This window comes from Scyliorhinus canicula, chromosome 22 (genome assembly GCF_902713615.1).
Source record: "Scyliorhinus canicula chromosome 22, sScyCan1.1, whole genome shotgun sequence".
Classification (NCBI taxonomy): Eukaryota; Metazoa; Chordata; class Chondrichthyes; order Carcharhiniformes; family Scyliorhinidae; genus Scyliorhinus; species Scyliorhinus canicula.
Window position 1 is genome coordinate 29,014,724 of NC_052167.1, and position 23,663 is coordinate 29,038,386.

Below are 23,663 nucleotides of genomic sequence, written 5' to 3' on the forward strand. Positions count from 1 at the left end.
GGGAAGAGATTGCTGAGCCTTTGGCTTTGATTTTTAGGTCATCATTGGCTACAGGAATAGTGCCAGAGGACTGGAGGATAGCAAATGTGGTCCCTTTGTTCAAGAAGGGGAGTAGAGATAACCCCGGTAACTATAGGCCGGTGAGCCTAACGTCTGTGGTGGGTAAAGTCTTGGAGAGGATTATAAAAGATACGATTTATAATCATCTAGATAGGAATAATATGATTAGGGACAGTCAGCATGGTTTTGTGAAGGGTAGGTCATGCCTCACAAACCTTATCGAGTTCTTTGAGAAGGTGACTGAACAGGTAGACGAGGGTAGAGCAGTTGATGTGGTGTATATGGATTTCAGTAAAGCGTTTGATAAGGTTCCCCACGGTCGTCTATTGCAGAGAATACGGAGGCTGGGGATTGAGGGTGATTTAGAGATGTGGATCAGAAATTGGCTAATTGAAAGAAGACAGAGAGTGGTAGTTGATGGGAAATGTTCAGAATGGAGTTCAGTTACGAGTGGCGTACCACAAGGATCTGTTCTGGGGTCGTTGCTGTTTGTCATTTTTATAAATGACCTAGAGGAGGGCGCAGAAGGATGGGTGAGTAAATTTGCAGACGACACTAAAGTCGGTGGAGTTGTAGACAGTGCGGAAGGATGTTGCAGGTTACAGAGGGACATAGATAGGCTGCAGAGCTGGGCTGAGAGGTGGCAAATGGAGTTTAATGTGGAGAAGTGTGAGGTGATTCACTTTGGAAAGAATAACAGAAATGCGGAATATTTGGCTAATGGTAAAATTCTTGGTAGTGTGGATGAGCAGAGGGATCTCGGTGTCCATGTACATAGATCCCTGAAAGTTGCCACCCAGGTTGATAGGGTTGTGAAGAAGGCCTATGGTGTGTTGGCCTTTATTGGTAGAGGGATTGAGTTCCGGAGCCATGAGGTCATGTTGCAGTTGTACAAAACTCTAGTACGGCCGCATTTGGAGTATTGCGTACAGTTCTGGTCGCCTCATTATAGGAAGGACGTGGAAGCTTTGGAACGGGTGCAGAGGAGATTTACCAGGATGTTGCCTGGTATGGAGGGAAAATCTTATGAGGAAAGGCTGATGGACTTGAGGTTGTTTTCGTTAGAGAGAAGAAGGTTAAGAGGTGACTTAATAGAGGCATACAAAATGATCAGAGGGTTAGATAGGGTGGACAGCGAGAGCCTTCTCCCGCGGATGGAGGTGGCTAGCACGAGGGGACATAGCCTTAAATTGAGGGGTAATAGATATAGGACAGAGGTCAGAGGTGGGTTTTTTACGCAAAGAGTGGTGAGGCCGCGGAATGCCCTACCTGCAACAGTAGTGAACATGCCAACATTGAGGGCATTTAAAAATTTATTGGATAAGCATATGGATGATAAGGGCATAGTGTAGGTTAGATGGCCTTTAGATTTTTTCCATGTCGGTGCAACATCGAGGGCCGAAGGGCCTGTACTGCACTGTATCGTTCTATGTTCTATGTTCTATGTTCTATCCACTCACTCACTATCCACTCCCTCACTATCCACTCACCCACCATCCACTCCCTCACCATCCACTCATTCACTATCCACTCACTCACCATCGACTCACTCACTATCCACTCACTCACTATCCACTCCCTCACTAGCCACTCCCTCACCAACCACTCCATCACCATCCACTCACTCATCATCCACTCGCTCACTATCCACTCCCTCACCCTCCACTCACTCACCATCCACTCACTCACCATCCACTCCCTCACTATCCACTCCCTCACTAGCCACTCCCTCACCAACCAGTCCCACACCATCCACACCCTCACCATCCACTCACTCACTATCCTCTCATTCACTATCCACTCACTCACTCACTATCCACTCACTAACCATCCACTCACTCACCATCCACTCACTCACTATCCACTCACTCACTATCCACTCCCTCACCATCCACTCACTCACTATCCTCTCACTCACTATCCACTCACTCACTATCCACTCCCTAACCATCCACTCCCTCACTATCCTCTCACTCACTATCCACTCACTCACTATCCACTCCCTCACCATCCACTCCCTCACCATCCACTCCCTCACTATCCTCTCACTCACTATCCACTCACTCACTCACTATCCACTCACTAACCATCCACTCCCTCACCAGCCACTCCCTCACTATCCACTCACTCACTATCCACTCCCTCACTATACACTCCCTCACCATCCACTCACTGATTATCCACTCCCTTACTATCCACTCACCCACCATCTACTCCCTCACCATCCACTCACTCACTATCCACTCATTCACTATCCACTCACTCACCATCGACTCACTCACTATCCACTCACTCACTATCCACTCCCTCACTAGCCACTCCCTCACCATCCACTCCCTCACCATCCACTCACTCACCATCCACTCCCTCACCATCCACTCACTCACTATCCACTCACTCACTATCCACTCCCTCACCATCCACACCCTCACCATCCACTCACTCATCATCCACTCACTCAGTATCCACTCACTAACCATCCACTCCCTCACTATCCTCTCACTCACTATCCACACACTCACCATCCACTCACACACTATCCACACTAACCATCCACTCCCTCACCAGCCACTCCCTCACTATCCACTCCCTCATTATCCACTCACTCACTATCCACTCCCTCACCATCCATACCCTCACCATCCACTCCCTCACTATCCACTCCCTCACTAGCCACTCCCTCACCATCCACTCCCTCACCATCCACTCACTCACCATTCACTCACTCAGTATCCACTCCCTCATTATCCACTCACTCACTATTCACTCACTCACTCACCATCCACTCCCTCACCATCCACTCACTCACCATCCACTCCCTCACCATCCACTCACTCACTATCCACTCACTCACTATCCACTCCCTCACCATCCACTCCCTCACCATCCACTCACTCACCATCCACTCACTCACTATCCACTCACTAACCATCCACTCCCTCACTATCCTCTCACTCACTATCCACTCACTCACCATCCACTCACTCACTATCCGCACTAACCATCCACTCCCTCAACAGCCACTCCCTCACTATCCACTCCCTCATTATCCACTCACTCACTATCCACTCCCTCACCATCCACACCCTCACCATCCACTCCCTCACTATCCACTCCCACACTAGCCACTCCCTCACCATCCACTCCCTCACCATCCACTCACTCACCATTCACTCACTCAGTATCCACTCCCTCATTATCCACTCCCTCACTATTCACTCACTCACTCACTAGCCACTCACTCACTATCCACTCCCTCATCATTCACACCCTCACCATCCACTCGCTCACTATCCTCTCACTCACTATCCACTCACTCACTATCCACTCCCTCACCATCCACTCCCTCACCATCCACTCCCTCACTATCCTCTCACTCACTATCCACTCCCTCACCATCTAATCCCTCACTATCCACTCCCTCACTATCCTCTCACTCACTATCCACTCACTCACCATCCACTCACTCACTATTCACTCACTCACTATCCACTCCCTCACTATACACTCCCTCGCCATCCACTCCCTCACCATCCACTCACTGATTATCCACTCCCTTACTATCCACTCACCCACCATCCACTCCCTCACCATCCACTCATTCACTATCCACTCACTCACCATCGACTCACCATCCACTCCCTCACCATCCACTCACTCACCATCCACTCCCTCACCATCAACTCACTCACTATCCACTCACTCACTATCCACTCACTAACCATCCACTCCCTTACTATCCTCTCACTCACTATCCACTCACTCACCATCCACTCACTCACTATCCACACTAACCATCCACTCCCTCACCAGCCATTCCCTCACTATCCACTCCCTCATTATCCACTCACTCACTATCCACTCCCTCACCATCCACACCCTCACCATCCACTCCCTCACTATCCACTCCCTCACTAGCCACTCCCTCGCCATCCACTCCCTCACCATCCACTCACTCACCATTCACTCACTCAGTATCCACTCCCTCATTATCCACACCCTCGCTATTCACTCACTCACTCACTAGCCACTCACTCACTATCACTCCCTCACCATCCACACCCTCACCATCCACTCCCTCACGATCCACTCCCTCACTATACACTCCCTCACCATCCACTCCCTCAGCATCCACTCCCTCACCATCCACACCCTCACAATCCACTCCCTCACTATCCACTCCCTCACCATCCACTCACTCACTATCCACTCCCTCACTATCCACTCCCTCACTATCCACTCACTCACTATCCACTCCCTCACCATCCACATCCTCACCATCCACTCCCTCACTATCCACTCCCTCACTAGCCACCCTCACCATCCACTCCCTCACTATCCACTCACTCAGTATCCACTCCCTCATTATCCACCCTCACTATCCACTCACTCACTCACTAGCCACTCCCTCACCAACCACTCCATCACCATCCACTCACTCACCATCCACTCGCTCACTATCCACTCCCTCACCATCCACTCACTCACCATCCACTCACTCACCATCCACTCACACACCATCCACTCCCTCACTATCCACTCCCTCACTAGCCACTCCCTCACCAACCAGTCCCTCACCTTCCACATCCTCACCATCCACTCACTCAATGTCCACTCCCTCACTATCCACTCCCTCACCATCCACACCCTCACCATCCACTCACTCACCATCCACTCACTCACCATCCACTCACTAACCATCCACTCCCTCACCATCCACTCCCTCACTATCCACTCACTCACTATCCACTCCCTCACCATCTACTCCCTCACTATCCTCTCACTCACTATCCACTCACTCACTATCCACTCCCTAACCATCCACTCCCTCACTATCCTCTCCCTCACTATCCTCTCACTCACTATCCCCTCACTCACCATCCACTCACTCACTATCCACTCACTAACCATCCACTCCCTCAACAGCCACTCCCTCACTATCCACTCACTCACTATCCACTCCCTCACTATAAACTCCCTCACCATCCACTCCCTCACCATCCACTCACTGATTATCCACTCCCTTACTATCCACTCACCCATCATCCACTCCCTCACCATCCACTCATTCACTATCCACTCACTCACCATTGACTCACTCACTCACCATCGGCTCACTCAAATATCCACTCACTCACTATCCACTCCCTCACTAGCCACTCCCTCACCATCCACTCCCTCACCATCCATTCACTCACCATCCACTCCTTCACCATCCACTCACTCACTATCCACTCACTCACTATCCACTCCCTCACCATCCACACCCTCACCATCCACTCACTCACCATCCACTCACTCACTATCAACTCACTAACCATCCACTCCCTCACTATCCTCTCACTCACTATCCACTCACTCACTATCCACTCACTCACTATCCACACTAACCATCCACTCCCTCACCAGCCACTCCCTCACTATCCACTCCCTCATTATCCACTCACTCACTATCCACTCCCTCACCATCCACACCCTCACCATCCACTCCCTCACTATCCAATCCCTCACTTGCCACTCCCTCACCATCCACTCCCTCACCATCCACTCACTCACCATTCACTCACTCAGTATCCACTCCCTCACTATCCAATCCCTCACTTGCCACTCCCTCACCATCCACTCCCTCACCATCCACTCACTCACCATTCACTCACTCAGTATCCACTCCCTCATTATCCACTCCCTCACTATTCACTCACTCACTCACTAGCCACTCCCTCACCAACCACTCCCTCACCATCCACTCACCATCCACTCGCTCACTATCCACTCCCTCACCATCCTCTCACTCACTATCCACTCACTCACTATCCACTCCCTCACTATCGTCTCACTCACTATCCACTCACTCACCATCCATTCACTCACTATCCACCCTCACCATCCACTCCCTCACCATCCACTCCCTCACTATCCTCTCACTCACTATCCACTCACTCACCAGCCACTCCCTCACTATCCACTCACTCACTATCCACTCCCTCACTATCCACCCTCACCATCCACTCCCTCACCATCCACTCATTCACTATCCACTCACTCACCATCGACTCACTCACTATCCACTCACTCACTATCCACTCCCTCACTATCCACTCCCTCACTAGCCACTCCCTCACCATCCACTCACTCACCATCCACTCCCTCACCATCCACTCACTCACCATCCACTCCCTCACTATTCACTCCCTCACCATCCACACCCTCACCATCCACTCACTCACCATCCACTCACTCACTATCCACTCACTAACCATCCACTCCCTCACTATCCTCTCACTCACTATCCACTCACTCACTATCCACTCACTCACTATCCACTCCCTCACTATCCACTCACTCACCATCCACTCCCTCACCATCCACTCACTGATTATCCACTCCCTCACTATCCACTCACTCACTATCCACTCCCTTACTATCCACTCACCCACCATCCACTCCCTCACCATCCACTCATTTACTATCCACTCACTCACCATCGACTCACTCACTATCCACTCACTCACTATCCACTCCCTCACTATCCACTCCCTCACTAGCCACTCCCTCACCATCCACTCACTCACCATCCACTCCCTCACCATCCACTCACTCACCATCCACTCCCTCACTATCCTCTCACTCACTATCCACTCACTCACCATCCACTCACTATCCACTCACTCACTATCCACTCCCTCACCATCCACTCCCTCACTAACCTCTCACTCACTATCCACTCACTCACCATCCACTCACTCACTATCCACTCACTAACCATCTACCTCACCAGCCACTCCCTCACTATCCACTCACTCACTATCCACTCCCTCACTATCCACTCACTCACCATCCACTCCCTCACCATCCACTCACTGATTATCCACTCCCTTACTATCAACTCACCCACCATCCACTCACACACCATCGACTCACTCACTATTCACTCACTCACTATCCACTCACTCACTATCCACTCCCTCACCATCCACTCACTCACTATCCACTCACTCACCATCGACTCACTCACCATCCACTCACTCACCATCCACTCACTCACCATCCACTCCCTCACCATCCACTCACTCACTATCCACTCCCTTACTATCCACTCCCTTACTATCAACTCACCCACCATCCACTCACTCACCATCGACTCACTCACTATTCACTCACTCACTATCCACTCCCTCACCATCCACTCACTCACTATCCACTCACTCACCATCGACTCACTCACTATTCACTCACTCACTATCCACTCCCTCACCATCCACTCACTCACTATCCACTCACTTACCCTCCACTCACTCACTATCCACTCCCTCACCATCCACTCACTCACCATCCACTCACTCACCATCCACTCCCTCACCATCTACTCACTCACTATCCACTCATTCCCTGATCTCGACATTCCAATCCTCTCTGAATACCCAGGGTTTGCTGTAACTAATGGCTCCTCCCCTGATTGGTCCCAGGCGATACAATGATTTAATTGGCCCTACTGCAGCCCACAAATGCCGCCTTCCCCTCCCATAAAACTGCATTGCAAACTGCGCTGTAATGTTCTATGTTCTATGCAAAGGGTTTGGAAACATCCTGATGTAAAGGTCATTAGTTAGTAGCACTGAAATGGGTATGTAGATCGTTGTGTTTGCAACACCACAGAAGTGTTTGTGCTTCCTGTCAGTTAGATAAAGGAAAGTCTGACAGGAAGCACATGGTAAGAGTTGAGTAATGTATTTGGAACAATGACATAGTTCGAGGTAGTGCACCAAACTGTGCCCTGATACAAAACACGAGAGCCAATGGGGCTGTGTTTAAGATATCATCGTATTCTGCTATCCAGACTTGTCCATCGGCCTATTTCTCTGTCCAACGGCGAGAATCTCAAATCACTTTTCATGACAGGAAATGCTGTCTGATGAAGAGAAAGCTTTCGCCCCTAGTAAACCGGCCGGTTTACCGATGCCTCTTATAAGAACATAAGAACTAGGAGCAGGAGTCGGCCATCTGGCCCCTCGAGCCTGCTCCGCCATTCAATGAGATCATAGCTGATCTGTTGTGGACTCAGCTCCACTTTCCGGCCCGAACACCATAACCCTTAATCCCTTTATTCTTCAAAAAACTATCTATCTCTATCTTAAAAACATTTAATGAAGGAGCCTCAACTGCTTCACTGGGCAAGGAATTCCATAGATTCACAACCCTTTGGGTGAAGAAGTTCCTCCTAAATTCAGTCCTAAATCTACTTCCCCTTATTTTGAGGCTATGTCCCCTAGTTCTGCTTTCACCCGCCAGTGGAAACAATCTGCCCGCATCTATCCTATCTATTCCCTTCATAATTGTATATGTTTCTAAAAGATCCTCCTTATTCCTTCTAAATTCCAACGAGTACAGTCCCAGTCTACTCAACCTCTCCTCGTAATCCAACCCCTTCAGTTCTGGGATTAACCTAGTGAATCTCCTCTGCACACCCTCCAGCGCCAGTACGTCCTTTCTCAGGTAAGGAGACCAAAACTGAACACAATACTCCAGGTGTGGCCTCACTAACACCTTATACAATTGCAGCATAACCTCCCTAGCCTTAAACTCCATCCCTCTAGCAATGAAGGACAAAATTCCATTTGCCTTCTTAATCACCTGTTGCACCTGTAAACCAACTTTTTGCGATTCATGCACTAGCACACCCAGGTCTCTCTGCACAGCAGCATGTTTTAATATTTTATAATTGAAATAAAAATCCCTTTTGCTGTTATTCCTACCAAAATGGATAACCTCACATTTGTCAACATTGTATTCCATCTGCCAGACCCGAGCCCATTCACTTAACCTATCCAAATCCCTCTGCAGACTTCCAGTATCCTCTGCACTTTTCGTTTTACCACTCACCTTAGTCTCGTCTGCAAACTTAGACACATCGCACTTGGTCCCCAACTCCAAATCATCTATGTAAATTGTGGACAATTGTGGGCCCAACACAGATCCCTGAGGGACACCACTAGCTACTGATTGCCAACCAGAGGAACACCCATTAATCCCCACTCTTTGCTTTCTATTAATTAACCAATCCTTTATCCATGCTTTACTACTTTACCCTTACTACTTTACCCTTAATGCCATGCATCTTTATCTTATGCAGCAACCTTTTGTGTGGCACCTTGTCAAAGGCTTTCTGGAAATCCAGATATGCCACATCCATTGGCTCCCCATTATCTACTGCACTGGTAATGTCCTCAAAAAATTCCACTAAATTAGTTAGGCACGACCTGCCCTTTATGAACCCATGCTGCGTCTGCCCAATGGGACAATTTCTATCCAGATGCCTCGCTATTTCTTCCTTGATGATAGATTCCAGCATCTTCCCTACTACCAAAGTTAAGCTCACTGGCCTATAATTACCCGCTTTCTGCTGACTTCCTTTTTAAACAGTGGTATCACGTTTGCCAATTTCCAATCCTCCGGGACCACCCCAGAGTCTAGTGAATTTTGGTAAATTATCACTAGTGTATCTGCAATTTCCCTAGCCATCTCTTTTAGCACTCTGGGATGCATTCCAGGAGGCCAGGAGACTTGTCTACCTTTAGCCCCATTAGCTTGCCCATGACTACCTCCTGAGTGATAACAATCATCTCACAGTCCTCACCTGTCAAGCCTCATTTCTATCAGTCACTGGCATGTTATTTGTGTCTTCCACTGTGAAGACCGACCCAAAAAACCTGTTCAGCCATTTCCTAATTTCCCATTATTAAAACTCCCTTCTCATCCTCTAAAGGACCAATATTTACCTTAGCCACTAATTTTTGTTTTACATATTTGTCGAAACTTTTACTATCTGTTTTTATATTCTGAGCAAGTTTACTCTCATAATCTATCTTACTCTTCTTTATAGCTTTTTTAGTAGCTTTCTGTTGCCCCCTAAAGATTTCCCAGTCCTCTAGTCTCCCACCAATCTTTGCCACTTTGTATGCTTTTTCCTTCAATTTGATACTCTCCCTTATTTCCTTAGATATCCACGGTCGATTTTCCCTCTTTCTTCTGTCCTTCCTTTTTGTTGGTATAAACCTTTGCTGAGCACTGTGAAAATTTGCTTGGAAGGTTCTCCACTGTTCCTCAACTATTCCACCATAAAGTCTTTGCTCCCAATTTTGTTTAATTCTCTTTTCTTCCATGTACTGAATGATCTGTTGAGCTGCTTGCAGAAAAATACTTTTCACTGTACCTCGGTACACATGACAATAAACAAATCCAGTCTACCTTAGCTAGTTCTTCTCTCATCCCATTGTAATCTCCTTTGTTTAAACACAAAACACTAGAATTTGATTTTACTTTCTCACCCTCCATCTGTATTTTAAATTCCACCATATTGTGATCGCTCCTTCCGAGAGGATCCCTAACTATGAGATCATGAATCAATCCTGTCTCATTGCACAGGACAAGATCTAGGACCACTTGCTCCCTCGTAGGTTCCATTACATACTGTTCTAGGAAACTATCGCGGATACATTCTATAAACTCCTCCTCAAGGTTGCCTTGACCGACTTGGTTAAACCAATCAACATGTAGATTAAAATCCCTCATGATAACTGCTGTACCATTTCTACATGCATCAGTTATTTCTTTGTTTATTGCCTACCCCACCATAATGTTACTATTTGGTGGCCGATAGACTACTTCTATCAGTGACTTTTTCGCCTCTATTCCTGATTTCCACCCAAATGGATTCAACCTTTTCATCCATAGCACCGATGTTATCCCTTACTATTGCCCGGATGTCATCCTTAAATAACAGAGCTACACCACCTCCCTTACCATCCACTCTGTCCTTCCGAATAGTTTGATACCCTCAGATATTTAACTCCCAGGCATGACCATCCTTTAACCATGTTTCAGTAATGGCCACTAAATCATAGTCATTTACGATGATTTGCGCCATCAACTCATTTACTTTATTCCGAATACTACGAGCATTCAGGTAAAGTACACTAATGTTGGTTTTTTTACCTCTGTTTTGAATCTTAACATCTCCAGTTTTATTCCTTTTAGTATTACTGGGCCTATTCACTGTGCTCCCCTCAGTCACTGTACCTTGTACTGTCGCCCTTATGGATTTTTGACTATGTCTTCTCTGCCTTACACTTTTCCCCTTACTTCCTTTTGCTTCTGTCCCTGTTTTACTACCTTCCAACTTCCTGCATCGGTTCCCATCCCCGCCACATTAGTTTAAACCCTCCCCAACAGCTCTAGCAAACCCCCCCCCCCCCCCCCAAGGACATCGGTTCCAGTCCTGCCCAGGTGCAGACCGTCCAGTTTGTACTGGTCCCACCTCCCCCAGAACCGGTCCCAATGCCCCAGGAATTTGAATCCCTCCCTCTTGCACCATCTCTCGAGCCACGCATTCATCCTATCTATCCTGACATTCCTACTCTGACTAGCTCGTGGCACTGGTAGCAATCCTGAGATTACTACTTTTGAGGTCTAACTTTTTAGTTTAACTCCTAACTCCCTGAATTCAGCTTGTAGGACCTCATCCCGTTTTTTACCTATATCGTTGGTGCCTATGTGCACCACGACAGTTTCCCCCCCAGAATGTCCTGCAGCCGCTCCGAGACATCCTTGACCCTTGCACCAGGGAGGCAACATACCATCCTGGAGTCTCGATTGCGTCCACAGAACCGCCTGTCTATTCCCCTTACGATCGAGTCCCCTATCACTATAGCCCTGCCATTTTTCTTCCTGCCCTGCTGTGCAGCAGAGCCAGCCACGGTGCCATGAACCTGGCTGCTGCTGCCTTCCCCTGGTGAGCCATCTCCCTCAACAGTATCCAAAGCGGTATATCTGTTTTGCAGGGAGATGACCGCAGGGGACACCTGCACTGCCTTCCTACTCTTGCTCTGTCTTTTGGTCACCCATTTTCTATCTCCCTCAGTAACTTTCACCTGCGGTGTGACCAACTCGCTAAACGTGCTATCCACGACCTCCTCAGCATCGCGGATGCTCCAAAGTGAGTCCATCCGCAGCTCCAGAGCCGTCAAGCGGTCTAACAAGAGCTGCAACTGAACACACTTCTTGCACGTGAAGGAGCCAGGGTCAGTGGACGTGTCCCTGAGCTCCCACATCGCACACGAGGAGCATGACACGGGTCTGGGATCTCCTGCCATGTCTTAAACCTTTGGTTAACTTATACAACTACAATTCCAAAAAAAAAAGAAAAAAATAATTATACCAATGAAAAGAAAAAGAAAAAAGAAAAACTACTTACCAGCCACTTACCAGGGATAAAAAGCACCTCCTGCCACCCCCCCCCCCCCCCCCCCAGCTTTGAATTCCCACCTCGCTTCAAATTCCCAAACTCACTCTAAGCTGCGTCTCACTCTGGCTGTGACTTCTCTGGCTCACTCTCTTCATTGGAAAGGGGCAATTGCAGACTCCCCATGGGTGGGCTTTGGGTAGATGATCATTATATTCCTAATTTTGAGCATCTGGAAAGGCACTGCTTGATTAGGGATAGTCAGCACGGATTTGTGAGGGGTAGGTCGTGCCTCACAAGTCTTATTGAATTCTTTGAGGAGGTGACCAAGCATGTGGATGAAGGTAAAGCAGTGGATGTAGTGTACATAGATTTTAGTAAGGCATTTGATAAGGTTCCCCATTGCAGGCTTGTGCAGAAAGTAAGGAGGCATGGGATAGTAGGAAATTTGGCCAGTTGGATAACAAACTGACTAACCGATAGAAGGCAGAGAGTGGTGGTGGATGGCAAATATTCAGCCTGGAGCCCAGTTATCAGTGGCGTACCGCAGGGATCAGTTCTGGGTCCTCTGCTGTTTGTGATTTTCATTAACGACTTGGATGAGGGAGTTGAAGGGTGGGTCAGTAAATTTGCAGATGATACGAAGATTGTTGGAGTTGTGGATAGTGAGGAGGGCTGTTGTCGGCTTCAAAGAGACATAGATAGGATGCAGAGCTGGGCTGAGAAGTGGCAGATGGAGTTTAACCCTGACAAGTGTGAGGTTGTCTATTTTGGAAGGACAAATATGAATGCGGAATACAGGGTTAACGGTAGGGTTCTTGGCAATGTGGAGGAGCAGAGAGATCTTGGGGTCTATGTTCATAGATCTTTGAAAGTTGCCACTCAAGTGGATAGAGCTGTGAAGAAGGCCTATGGTGTGCTAGCCTTCATTAGCAGAGGGATTGAATTTAAGAGCCGTGAGGTGATGATGCAGCTGTACAAAACCTTGGTCAGGCCACATTTGGAGTACTGTGTGCAGTTCTGGTCGCCTCACTTTAGGAAGGATGTGGAAGCTTTGGAAAAGGTGCAAAGGAGATTTACCAGGATGTTGCCTGGAATGGAGAGTAGGTCATACGAGGAAAGGTTGAGGGTGCTAGGCCTTTTCTCATTAGAACGGAGAACGATGAGGGACGACTTGATAGAGGTTTATAAGATGATTAAGGGAATAGATAGAGTAGACAGTCAGAGACTTTTTCCCCGGGTGGAACACACCATTACAAGGGGACATAAATTTAAGATAAATGGTGGAAGATATAGAGGGGATGTCAGAGGTAGATTCTTTACCCAGAGAGTAGTGGGGGCATGGAATGCACTGCCTGTGGAAGTAGTTGAGTCGGAAACGTTAGAGACGTTCAAGCGGCTATTGGATAGGTACATGAATTAGGGTAGAATAATGGAGTGTAGGTTAACTTCTTAAGGGCAGCACGGTAGCATTGTGGATAGCACAATTGCTTCACAGCTCCAGGGTCCCAGGTTCAATTCCCGGCTTGGGTCACTGTCTGTGTGGAGTCTGCACGTCCTCCACGTGTCTATGTGGGTTTCCTCCGGGTGCTCCGGTTTCCTCCCACAGTCCAAAGATGTGCAGGTTGGGTGGATTGGCCATGAAAAATTGTCCAAAATTCTATGATTAACCTAGGACAAACGTTTGGCGCAACATCGTGGGCCGAAGGGCCTTTTCTGTGCTGTATTTCTCTATCTATCTCTTATGGGGGTCCCAGCCCAAGCTGGAGACTTTAAAAAGTCAGTATTCGGCCACCTTGCCAACGGTCCATCCTGCCTTGCCAATTTTGACCAACTGTTCAGCACATTCTCACACCTGACGGGGGTCTCTGCGAAACAGGGGCTGGATTTACGTATCGGGCCATCCTGACCAAGCCCATCATCTCGCCCACACTCGCCATATTCTGAAGATGCAAGGTACGTGTTTCCCGAGTCTCGAGGCAGTGTTGGGGGAGCCCAGATGCCCTGCCAGCAGAGCGCTAACTCAAACACACCCATTCGTACTCATATAAAAAAACAAAAGAGCTATGACAAATAAATTAATCACCTCAAGTGGTTCATCAGTTGAAAAAAACAAAATCGATTTGGTAACCACATCAAACAGGCTAATCCTTTCTGAACTTTGTGACGCAGTTGAACTATGTACAGAGCCAAGCATTCATAATGGGCTCAGCCGCCAAAAGAAAGCATTACAGTTCGAAACTATGGAGTCAATTGAAACGAAATAACAGGCCGTTCTTTTTTTCTAAGCCATAGTAGCCAACATGTCATTAAAAACAGCCTGGGATCAGCTGACTTGTTTTTCTCGATGCCGAGACCGCAGACCAGTTTATTTCACCAAATGTGAAACATGGTACACATCGAAATCACTTTCAGACCATGATGTTAAAATTCCCAAACACTGACTGGGATTCTCCGAGCCCCCATGCCCAAATCGCGTTCGGCGCGGGGGATGGGAGAATGTGGTTTCAGACCCGCGATCGGCTCCAACGCCGGGACGCGATTCTCCGTGGACCGCGCATGAGCGGTTGACGGGGCGCCAGTTGGGGGCTGTTGAAAGAGACCCTGGCGGCGATTCTCCGCAGCCGACCGGCCGAATTCCCGCCACGTTCCGCCAGCGTGGTTCCAACTTGGTTCCACCAGGCGCGAACTCGGAGTCGTGGCTGCGCTGGCCGTCCTGGTGAAGGGGCGGGTGGTTCAGACTCCGCGGGGGGGCCTCCACGAGGGCCAGGCCCGGGAATGGGGGCTACCGATAGGCAGGCGCACGCTATCCTGGGGGGAGGCCTATCTTCTCCCGCGTCTCCCACTGTGTGGCTCTGCCATGTTGCGCGGGGGCCGGCACGAAAACGGCCGCCGTGTGCATGCACGGATCCGTGGCCAGAAGTGCAGGGCCCCGTATCGGCTGCAGGAGCTGCATGGAGCACGTTGGAGCCCTGCTATCCCTCTTGAAATCGGAGAATCACTCCGGACTTTTTGAAAAAAGTCTGGAGTAATTCGCGCCCGTTTTCCGACGGTCGTGGGGACATAGCCCCATTTTCGGAGAATCCCGGCCAGTACTGTTTCCTTCCCTTTTCAATGCACAATAGCATTTTTCCCATGGGAAAAGTACTCTAATGCATCTCCAAACTTCGAGAATGTTGATCAATTTAATGGTCAATGAGGGTCTGCAGGACACAGCCCTGTGATGAAACATTGTAGTAAATACACATCTCATTTAGAATACAGAATCTAACAATGACATTTGAGGTTGTAGAAAGATTCAACACCTGTCTGTCAGAATGTTCCCAAATCCTTGGCAGATTCAACCCCTAAGGTTTACAAATTCTCAAACGAGGTATGTTTTCAAAAGCCTTCCTGACCTGATAAAAATTCTGGGGGACAGGAGGAATAACTTTCCTCTTTGTGGAGTCTGCACGTTCTCCCCTGTGGGTTTCATCCGGGTGCTCCGGTTTCCTCCCACAGTCCAAAGGTGCGCAGGTTAGATGGATCGGCCGTGATAAAATTGTCCAAATGTTGGGTGGGAATACGGGGCCCGAGCGGGTATTGGGCTCTTTCGGAGGATCGGCGTAGACTCGATGGGCCGAGTGGCCTCCTTCTGCACTGTAGGGATTCTATTCTTTGATCTTGACTGTCAATGGTGACCCCAACATCACAGGGCATTCATGCAGGGGTCACGACCCCAACGAACTCCAAACCTCTTCCCACCCGTGGGAAGCTGGCGTGGGCTGTGTTTCCGAGGGTCAGTTGCGGTCTCACGGACTCATTCTCCTTGGCCACGCTGACACCCAGTCCCAACGTTTTGCCACACAGAAATCCAGGCCCTTGTCTTCACCGTCGCCGGGCTCCCTTATCCATGGGAGCTAGAAACAGGCCGACTCTCAAATCCAGGACTAAATTATGTGAGAAACACTCAGTGCTGCCACCTGCTGGGAGCTGGGACCCTCATGCGGTAGGTCGGAGTGTCTCCGGGGGAGGGGGTACGCATTGTCAGATGAAAGGTTAGTTGGGGGGGGGGGGGGGGTATCAAGACCAGAGTCTGTGCTGTGTGTGTGCCCAGAGGGTAACGGGGAAGATAACAGTGGTGGTAAGAACGAAGAGGTTCTGAGTTGGGTTGTGTGTTTGGACTGTCCTGTGAAGGGTGGGGGGGCTGTGGGGGTGGGCTGTGGGGCAGTTGGGGGGAGGGGGGGAAGGATGGGCTGTTGCGTAGGTTTTGCGAGGATATGAGGAGATTAGTCCAACGTGCGAGGCGAGAGGAAGGAGAACTCCTGCCGAATGGGGAAGTTGGTGAAATAGAGGAAGTGTTCACAGAGCTGAGGTTATGATACAATTGAGGGAACGAATGCAATTGTTTGCGATAATTTTGGAAACTTGGCGGGTGAGTGTGACCGTGGGGAGGTTCGGTCCGGCTGGGGGCAGGGGCTGGAGCGCTGGGTGACAGTCCAGTGACCCCGCCCTCCACCGGCTTCTGAGGCAGAGTCCCAAAGTTGCCCATCCCACTGAGAGAAACATTCTCCTCGTCTCGAACGACCTCCAACAGTGTTCACCCATAAGAGGAAACATCCTTTCCACATCCACCTTGTCAAGGCCAGTCAGAATCTTACATACTTCAATCAAGTCACCCGTCACTCTTCGAAACTCCAGTGGAAACAAGCCTGGTCTTTCCAATCTATCCTCAGAAGACAACTCGCTCCTTCCCAATATTAATCTACTAAATCTCCTCTGAACCACCTCGAACGCATTTACATCCTTCTTTAAATAAGGAGACCAAAACTGCGACTCAATATTCAATATGCAGTTTCGCCAATTCCCTGTAGAACTAAACAAAAAAGAACAAAGAACAAAGAAAAGTACAGCACAGGAACAGGCCCTTCGGCCCTCCAGGCCTGTGCCGATCATGATGCCCTAATTTTAAAAAGCCTCCTGCCCTGACTCAGTCCGTATCCCTCTATTTCCTCCCTATTCATGTATCCATCCAGATGCCTCTTAAATGTGGCTAACGTGCTGCTCCCACTACATCCTCTGGCAGCGCGTTCCAGGCACCCACCACCCTCTGTGTGAAAAACTAACCCCGCACATCTCCCTTAAACTTTCCCCTCTCACCTTGAATCTGTGCCCCCTGTGTAATTGCCATTTCCACCCTGGGAAAAAGCCTCTGACTATCCATCCTGTCTGTGCCTCTCATAGTTTTGTAGACCTCAGTCAGGTCTCCCCTCAGCCTCCGTCTTTCCAGTGAAAACAATCCGAGTTTATTCAACCTCTCCTCATAGCCAACACCCTCGGGACCAGGCAACATCCTGGTGAACCTTCTTTACACTCTCTCCAAAGCTTCCACGTCCTCCTGATAATGTGGTGACCAGAACTGCACACAATACTCCAAATGCGGCCTAACCAAGGTTTTATACAGCTGCAAACATGGGGCGGAATTCTCCGACCCCTCCCCCAGCAGAGGGCAGCAGAGCAGAGCTTCTGATTGGCTGTTCCGGGTAGATTTGCATACGTGCAGTACGGTCAGCGTAAGTTGAAGGTGGTTTGTGAAGGGGCTGTTCTCAAGTGACAGCTTTACCCGAAACACTACTTACGTAGTGTCTCCCACCCATCCTCCTCCTCTAACCAAAAAAATACTTCTGTCCGTCGGATTGCTAAACTAACAAGTTTTTTTTTTTAGTTTTCAGTAGTTGGGAAGTTAGTTCAGTGGGAATGGAGGCTAGGGCAGTTGAATGTTCCTCCTGCAGAATGTGGGAGGAAAGGGTCACCTCAAGTGTCCCTGCTGACTACATCTGCGGGAAGTGCACCCAACTCCAGCTCCTCGAGAACCGCGTTAGGGACCTGGAGCTGGAGCTGGATGAACTTCGGATCATTCGGGAGGTGGAGGGGGTTATTGAGAGGTGTTATAGGGAGGTAGTCACACCTCAGGTAAAAGAAGAAGGTAGATGGGTTACCGTCATGGGAGGGAGAGGGAACCGGCAGGCAGTGCAGGGATCCCCTGTGGTCGTTCCCCTCTATAACAAGTATACCGTTTTGGATACTGTTGCGGGGGACGACTTACCAGGGGTAAGCAATGGGGCACAGGTCTCTGGCACAGAGTCTGTCCCTGTTGCTCAGAAGGGAAGGGAGAAGAGGAACAGAGCACGTCATTGGGGACTCCATAGTTAGAGGAACAGACAGGAGGTTCTGTGGAAACAAAAGAGACTCACGGTTGGTGTGTTGCCTCCCAGGTGCTCGGGTTCGTGATGTCTCTGATCGTGTTTTTGGGATCCTTAAGGGGGAGGGGGAGCAGCCCCAAGTCGTGGTCCACATAGGTACCAACGACATAGGTAGGAAGAGAGATGGGGATTTGAGACAGAAATTCAGGGAGCTTGGGTGGAAGCTGAGAGCTAGAACAAACAGAGTTGTTATCTCTGGGTTGTTACCCGTGCCACGTGCTAGCGGAGTGAGAAATAAGGAGAGAGAGAGGAGTTGAACACGTGGCTACAGGGATGGTGCAGGAGGGAGGGTTTTGGTTTCCTGGATAATTGGGGCTCATTCTGGGGTAGGTGGGACCTCTACAAACAGGATGGTCTTCACCTGAACCAGAGGGGTACCAATATCCTGGGGGGGAGATTTGCTAGTGCTCTTCGGGGGGGTTTAAACTAATTCAGCAGGGGGATGGGAACCTAAATTGTAGTCCCAGTGTACAGGATGTTGAGAGTAGTGAGGTCAGGGATAGGGTTAAAAGTTCGAAAGAGGGCACCAGCAAGCAAGACGCTGGATTGAAGTGTGTCTACTTCAACGCCAGGAGCATCCGGAATAAGGTGGGTGAGCTTGCAGCATGGGTTGGTACCTGGGATCTCGATGTTGTGGATGATTTCGGAGACACGGGTAGAGCAGGGACAGGAATGGTTGTTGCAGGTTCCAGGATTTAGATGTTTCTGTAAGAACAGAGAAGATGGTAAAAGGGGGGGTGTGGCATTGTTAATCAAGGAAAGTATTACGGCGGCAGAAAGGACGTTTGAGGACTCGTCTACTGAGGTAGTTTGGGCCGAGGTTAGGAACAGGAGAGGAGAGGTCACCCTGTTGGGAGTTGTCTATAGACCTCCGAATAGTTCCAGAGATGTAGAGGAAAGGATTGCAAAGATGATTCTCGACAGGAGCGAGAGTAACAGGGTAGTTGTTATGGGGGACTTTAACTTTCCAAATATTGACTGGAAATACTATAGTTCGAGTACTATAGATGGGTCAGATTTTGTGCAGTGTGTGCAGGAGGGTTTTCTGACACAGTATGTAGACAGGCCAACAAGGGGCGAGGCCACATTGGATTTGGTACTGGGTAATGAACCCGGCCAGGTGCTAGATTTAGATGTAGGTGAGCACTTTGGTGATAGTGATCACAACTCGGTTATGTTTACTTTAGCGATGGGCAGGGATAGGTATATACCTCAAGGCAAGAATTATAGCTGGGGGAAAGGCAATTATGATGCTATTCGGCAAGATTTAGGATGTATAGGATGGGGAAGGAAACTGCAGGGGATGAGTACAATCAAAATGTGGAGCTTTTTCAAGGAACAGCTACTGCGTGTCCTTGATAAGTATGTACCTGTCAGGCAGGGAGGAAGTTGTCGAGCAAGGGAACCGTGGTTTACTAAGGAAGTTGAAGCATTTGTCAAGAGGAAGAAGAAGGCTTATGTTAGGATGAGACATGAAGGCTCAGTTAGGGCACTTGAGAGTTATAAGTTAGCCAGGAAGGACCTAAAGGGAGAGTTAAGAAGAGCGAGGAGAGGACACGAAAAGTCGTTGGCGGATAGGATCAAGGAAAAAGGCTTTCTATAGGTATATCAGGAACAAAAGAATGACTAGAGTAAGATTAGGGCCAATCAGGGAGAGTAGTGGAAAGTTGTGTGTGGAATCAGAGGAGATAGGGGAAGCGTTAAATGGATATTTTTCGTCAGTGTTTACACTGGAGAAAGACAATGTTGTCAAGGAGAATACTCAGGTTCAGTCGACCAGGCTAGATAGAATTGAGGTTCACAAGGAGGAGATGTTAGCAATTTTGGAAAGTGTAAAAATAGATGTCACCTGGGCCAGATGGGATTTATCCTAGGATTCTCTGGGAAGCCAGGGAGGAGATTGCAGAGCCTTTGTCCTTGATCTTTATGTCGTCTTTGTCGACAGGAATAGTGCCGGAAGACTGGAGGATAGCAAATGTTGTCCCCTTGTTTAAGAAGGGGAGTAGAGACAACCCTGGTAATTATAGACCTGTGAGCCTTACTTCGGTTGTGGGTAAAATGTTGGAAAAGGTTATAAGAGATAGGGTTTATAATCATCTTGAAAAGAACAAGTTGATTAGCGATACTCAACACGGTTTTGTGAAGGATAGGTCATGTCTCACAAACCTTATTGAGTTTTTTGAGAAGGTGACCAAACAGTTGGATGAGGGTTAAGCGGCTGATGTGGTGTATATGGATTTCAGTAAGGCGTTTGATAAGGTTCCCCACGGTAGGCTTTTGCAGAAAATAAGGAAGTATGGGATTGAAGGTGATTTAGCGGTTTGGATCAGTAATTGGCTAGCTGAAAGAAGACAGAGGGTGGTGGTTGATGGCAAATGTTCAACCTGGAGTTCAGTTACTAGTGGTGTACCGCAAGGATCTGTTTTGGGGCCACTGCTGCTTGTCATTTTTATAAATGACCTGGAAGAGGGTGTAGAAGGATGGGTTAGTAAATTTGCAGATGACACGAAGGTCGGTGGAGTTGTGGATAGTGCTGAAGGATGTTATGGGATACAGAGGGACATAGATAAGCTGCAGAGCTGGGCTGAGAGGTAGCAGATGGAGTTTAATGCAGAAAAGTGTGAGGTGGTTCACTTTGGAAGGAGTAACAGGAATGCAGAGTACTGGGCTAATGGCAAGATTCTTGGTAGTGTAGATGAACAGAGAGATCTCGGCATCCAGGTACATAAATCCCTGAAAGTTGCCACCCAGGTTAATAGGGCTGTTAAGAAGGCATATGGTATGCTAGCCTTTATCAGTAGGGGGATTGAGTTTCGGAGCCACGAGGTCATGCTGCAGCTGTACATAACTCTGGTGCGGCCGCACCTGGAGTACTGCATGCAGTTCTGGTCACCATATTATAGGAAGGATGTGGAAGCTTTGGAAAGGGTTCAGAGGAGATTTACTAGGATGTTGCCTGGTATGGAGGTCTGATGAGGAAAGGCTCAGGGACTTGAGGTTGTTTTCGTTAGAGAGGAGAAGGCTGAGATGTGACTTAATAGAGACATATAAGATAGTCAGAGGGTTAGATAGGGTGGACAGTGAGAGTCTCTTTCCTCGGATGGTGATGACCAACACGAGGGGACATAGCTTTAAATTGAGGGGTGGTAGATATAGGACAGATATCAGAGGCAGTTTCTTTACTCAGAGAGTAGTAGGTGTGTGGAACGCCCTGCCTGCAACAGTAGTAGACTCGCCAACTTTAAGGGCATTTAAGTGGTTACTGGATAGACATATGGATGAAAATGGAATAGTGTAGGTCAGATAGGCTTCAGATGGTTTCACAGGTCTCGCGAACATCGAGGGCCGAAGGGCCCGTACTGCGCTGGAATGTTCTATGGTCTAGGGTCGTGGAATTGCCCGGGGCCGGCGTAAATCCCGCCCCCGCCATGGCCGGAATTCTCCACCACCTGGGAATCGGCGGGGGCGGGAATCGCACCACACCGCGGCGATTCTCCGGCCCGCGATGGGCCGAAGTCCCGCCGCTGTCAGTTCTCTCCCGCCGACGTGGGTTAAACCACCTCTGGTGCCGGCGGGAGCAGGTGGCGCGAGCGGGCCCCAGGGTCCTGGGGGTGGGGGGCGCGGGGCGATCGGACCCTGGGGGGTGCCCCCACGGTGGCCTGGCCCGCGATCGGGGCCCACCGATCGGCGGGTGGGCCTGTGCCAAGGGGGCACTCATTTTCTTCTGCTGCCTCCACGGCCTCCACCATGGCGGAGGCGGAAGAGAACCCCCCCACCACGCATGGTGCCGGGATGATATCAGCGGCCGCTGACGCTCCAGCGCATGCGCGGCCTCACGCTGGCCGGCGAAGGCCTTTCGGCCAGCCGTAGTGCCGGCTTGCGGGGCGGAAAGCCCATTCACGGCGGCCAGCGGGGCGCCAACCCCTCCGGCGCGGGCCCAGCCCCTAAAGGTGCTGAGAATTCCGAACCTTTGGGGAGGCCCGATGCTGGAGTGGTTGGCGCCACTCCGGTACGCCGGGACCCCCCGCCCCACCAGGTAGGGGAGAATACCACCCATGGTTTCCCAACTCCTGTACACAATGCCCCGGCTGATGAAGGCAATTAAACTCTGGTTAGGTGCTGGGTTAGCTCACTGAGCTAAATCGCTGGCTTTGAAAGCAGGCCAGCAGCACGGTTCGATTCCCGTACCAGCCTCCCCGGACAGGCGCCGGAATGTGGCGAGTAGGGGCTTTTCACAGTAACTTCATTGAAGCCTACTCGTGACAATAAGCGATTTTCATTTTCATTTCATTTCCATCTGCCATTTGTGTGCCCAAGTCTATACCCTGTTGGATCCTCTGATAATCCTCGGCATTATCAGCAACTTCCCCAATCTTTGTGTCATCCGCAAATTTACCTCCCCCATTTTCCTCCAGATCATTTAAATATACTACAAACAACAGAGGTCCCTGCGGAACATCACTGAAGTGGAACATCCTTACTTTTAGGTTGAAATGAAATTGCCACTTTAGGCAGCCGATTCCAGACTCTGCATTGTTGTGTTTGATGTTTCCGAAGTAGGTTAGAATCACAGATAATCCCGTCCACGCAGCCCGCTGGGCTGGTCACAGCAAAGCTTCTTTTTTCATCACAATGTGTATTTTCCAACTCAGAATGTATTTATAACTATTTCAGCTTTGACTGCCAAAGTCGCACAAATCTCGGAGACATTTATTACCCACGAGTCAAGGTAAAGCCACCACAGTCCCAGATGACCAAAGGCTGCTTTTCCCTTTGAGTGGGTGGGGGGGGGGGGGGGGAGGGAAGCTGACTGGTGGTGGTTTAACCTGAGGGTCACCACACCTCAGGCGAGGGGTGAGGTTGAGAAGGCGGGGCCTTCATGATTAACCTCAGCCGGTACGGGAATCGAACCCACGCTGCTGGCCTCGCTCGGCATCACAAACCAGCCGTCCAGCCAACTGAGCTAAACGAGAACAAAATAATAAAAATACAACATCAAACATTTGACCCTCATGCAGCCATTCACTCCCCCACACACACACAAACTCACACACAGACTGACACACACACACAGACTGACACACACACACACACACTCACACACAGACTGACACACACACACA

At 49.4% G+C, this 23,663-nt stretch overlaps 1 protein-coding gene across 3 annotated transcripts in view; it reads left to right on the forward strand.

The window, feature by feature from the left end:
- The window catches only part of LOC119956204, a 90,664-nt gene that overhangs the window by 16,221 nt on the left and 50,780 nt on the right, over positions 1–23,663 (forward strand). The window contains exon 1 of one of the 3 annotated variants that reach the window (XM_038783214.1): positions 20,486–20,557. The exons of the other annotated variants lie outside the window; for them this stretch is intronic. Coding sequence (XP_038639142.1) covers positions 20,516–20,557 — 42 coding nt within the window. The 5' untranslated portion in view covers positions 20,486–20,515. Of the gene's footprint in view, positions 1–20,485; positions 20,558–23,663 lie in introns of those variants that run through there. 3 annotated transcript variants of the gene reach the window in all.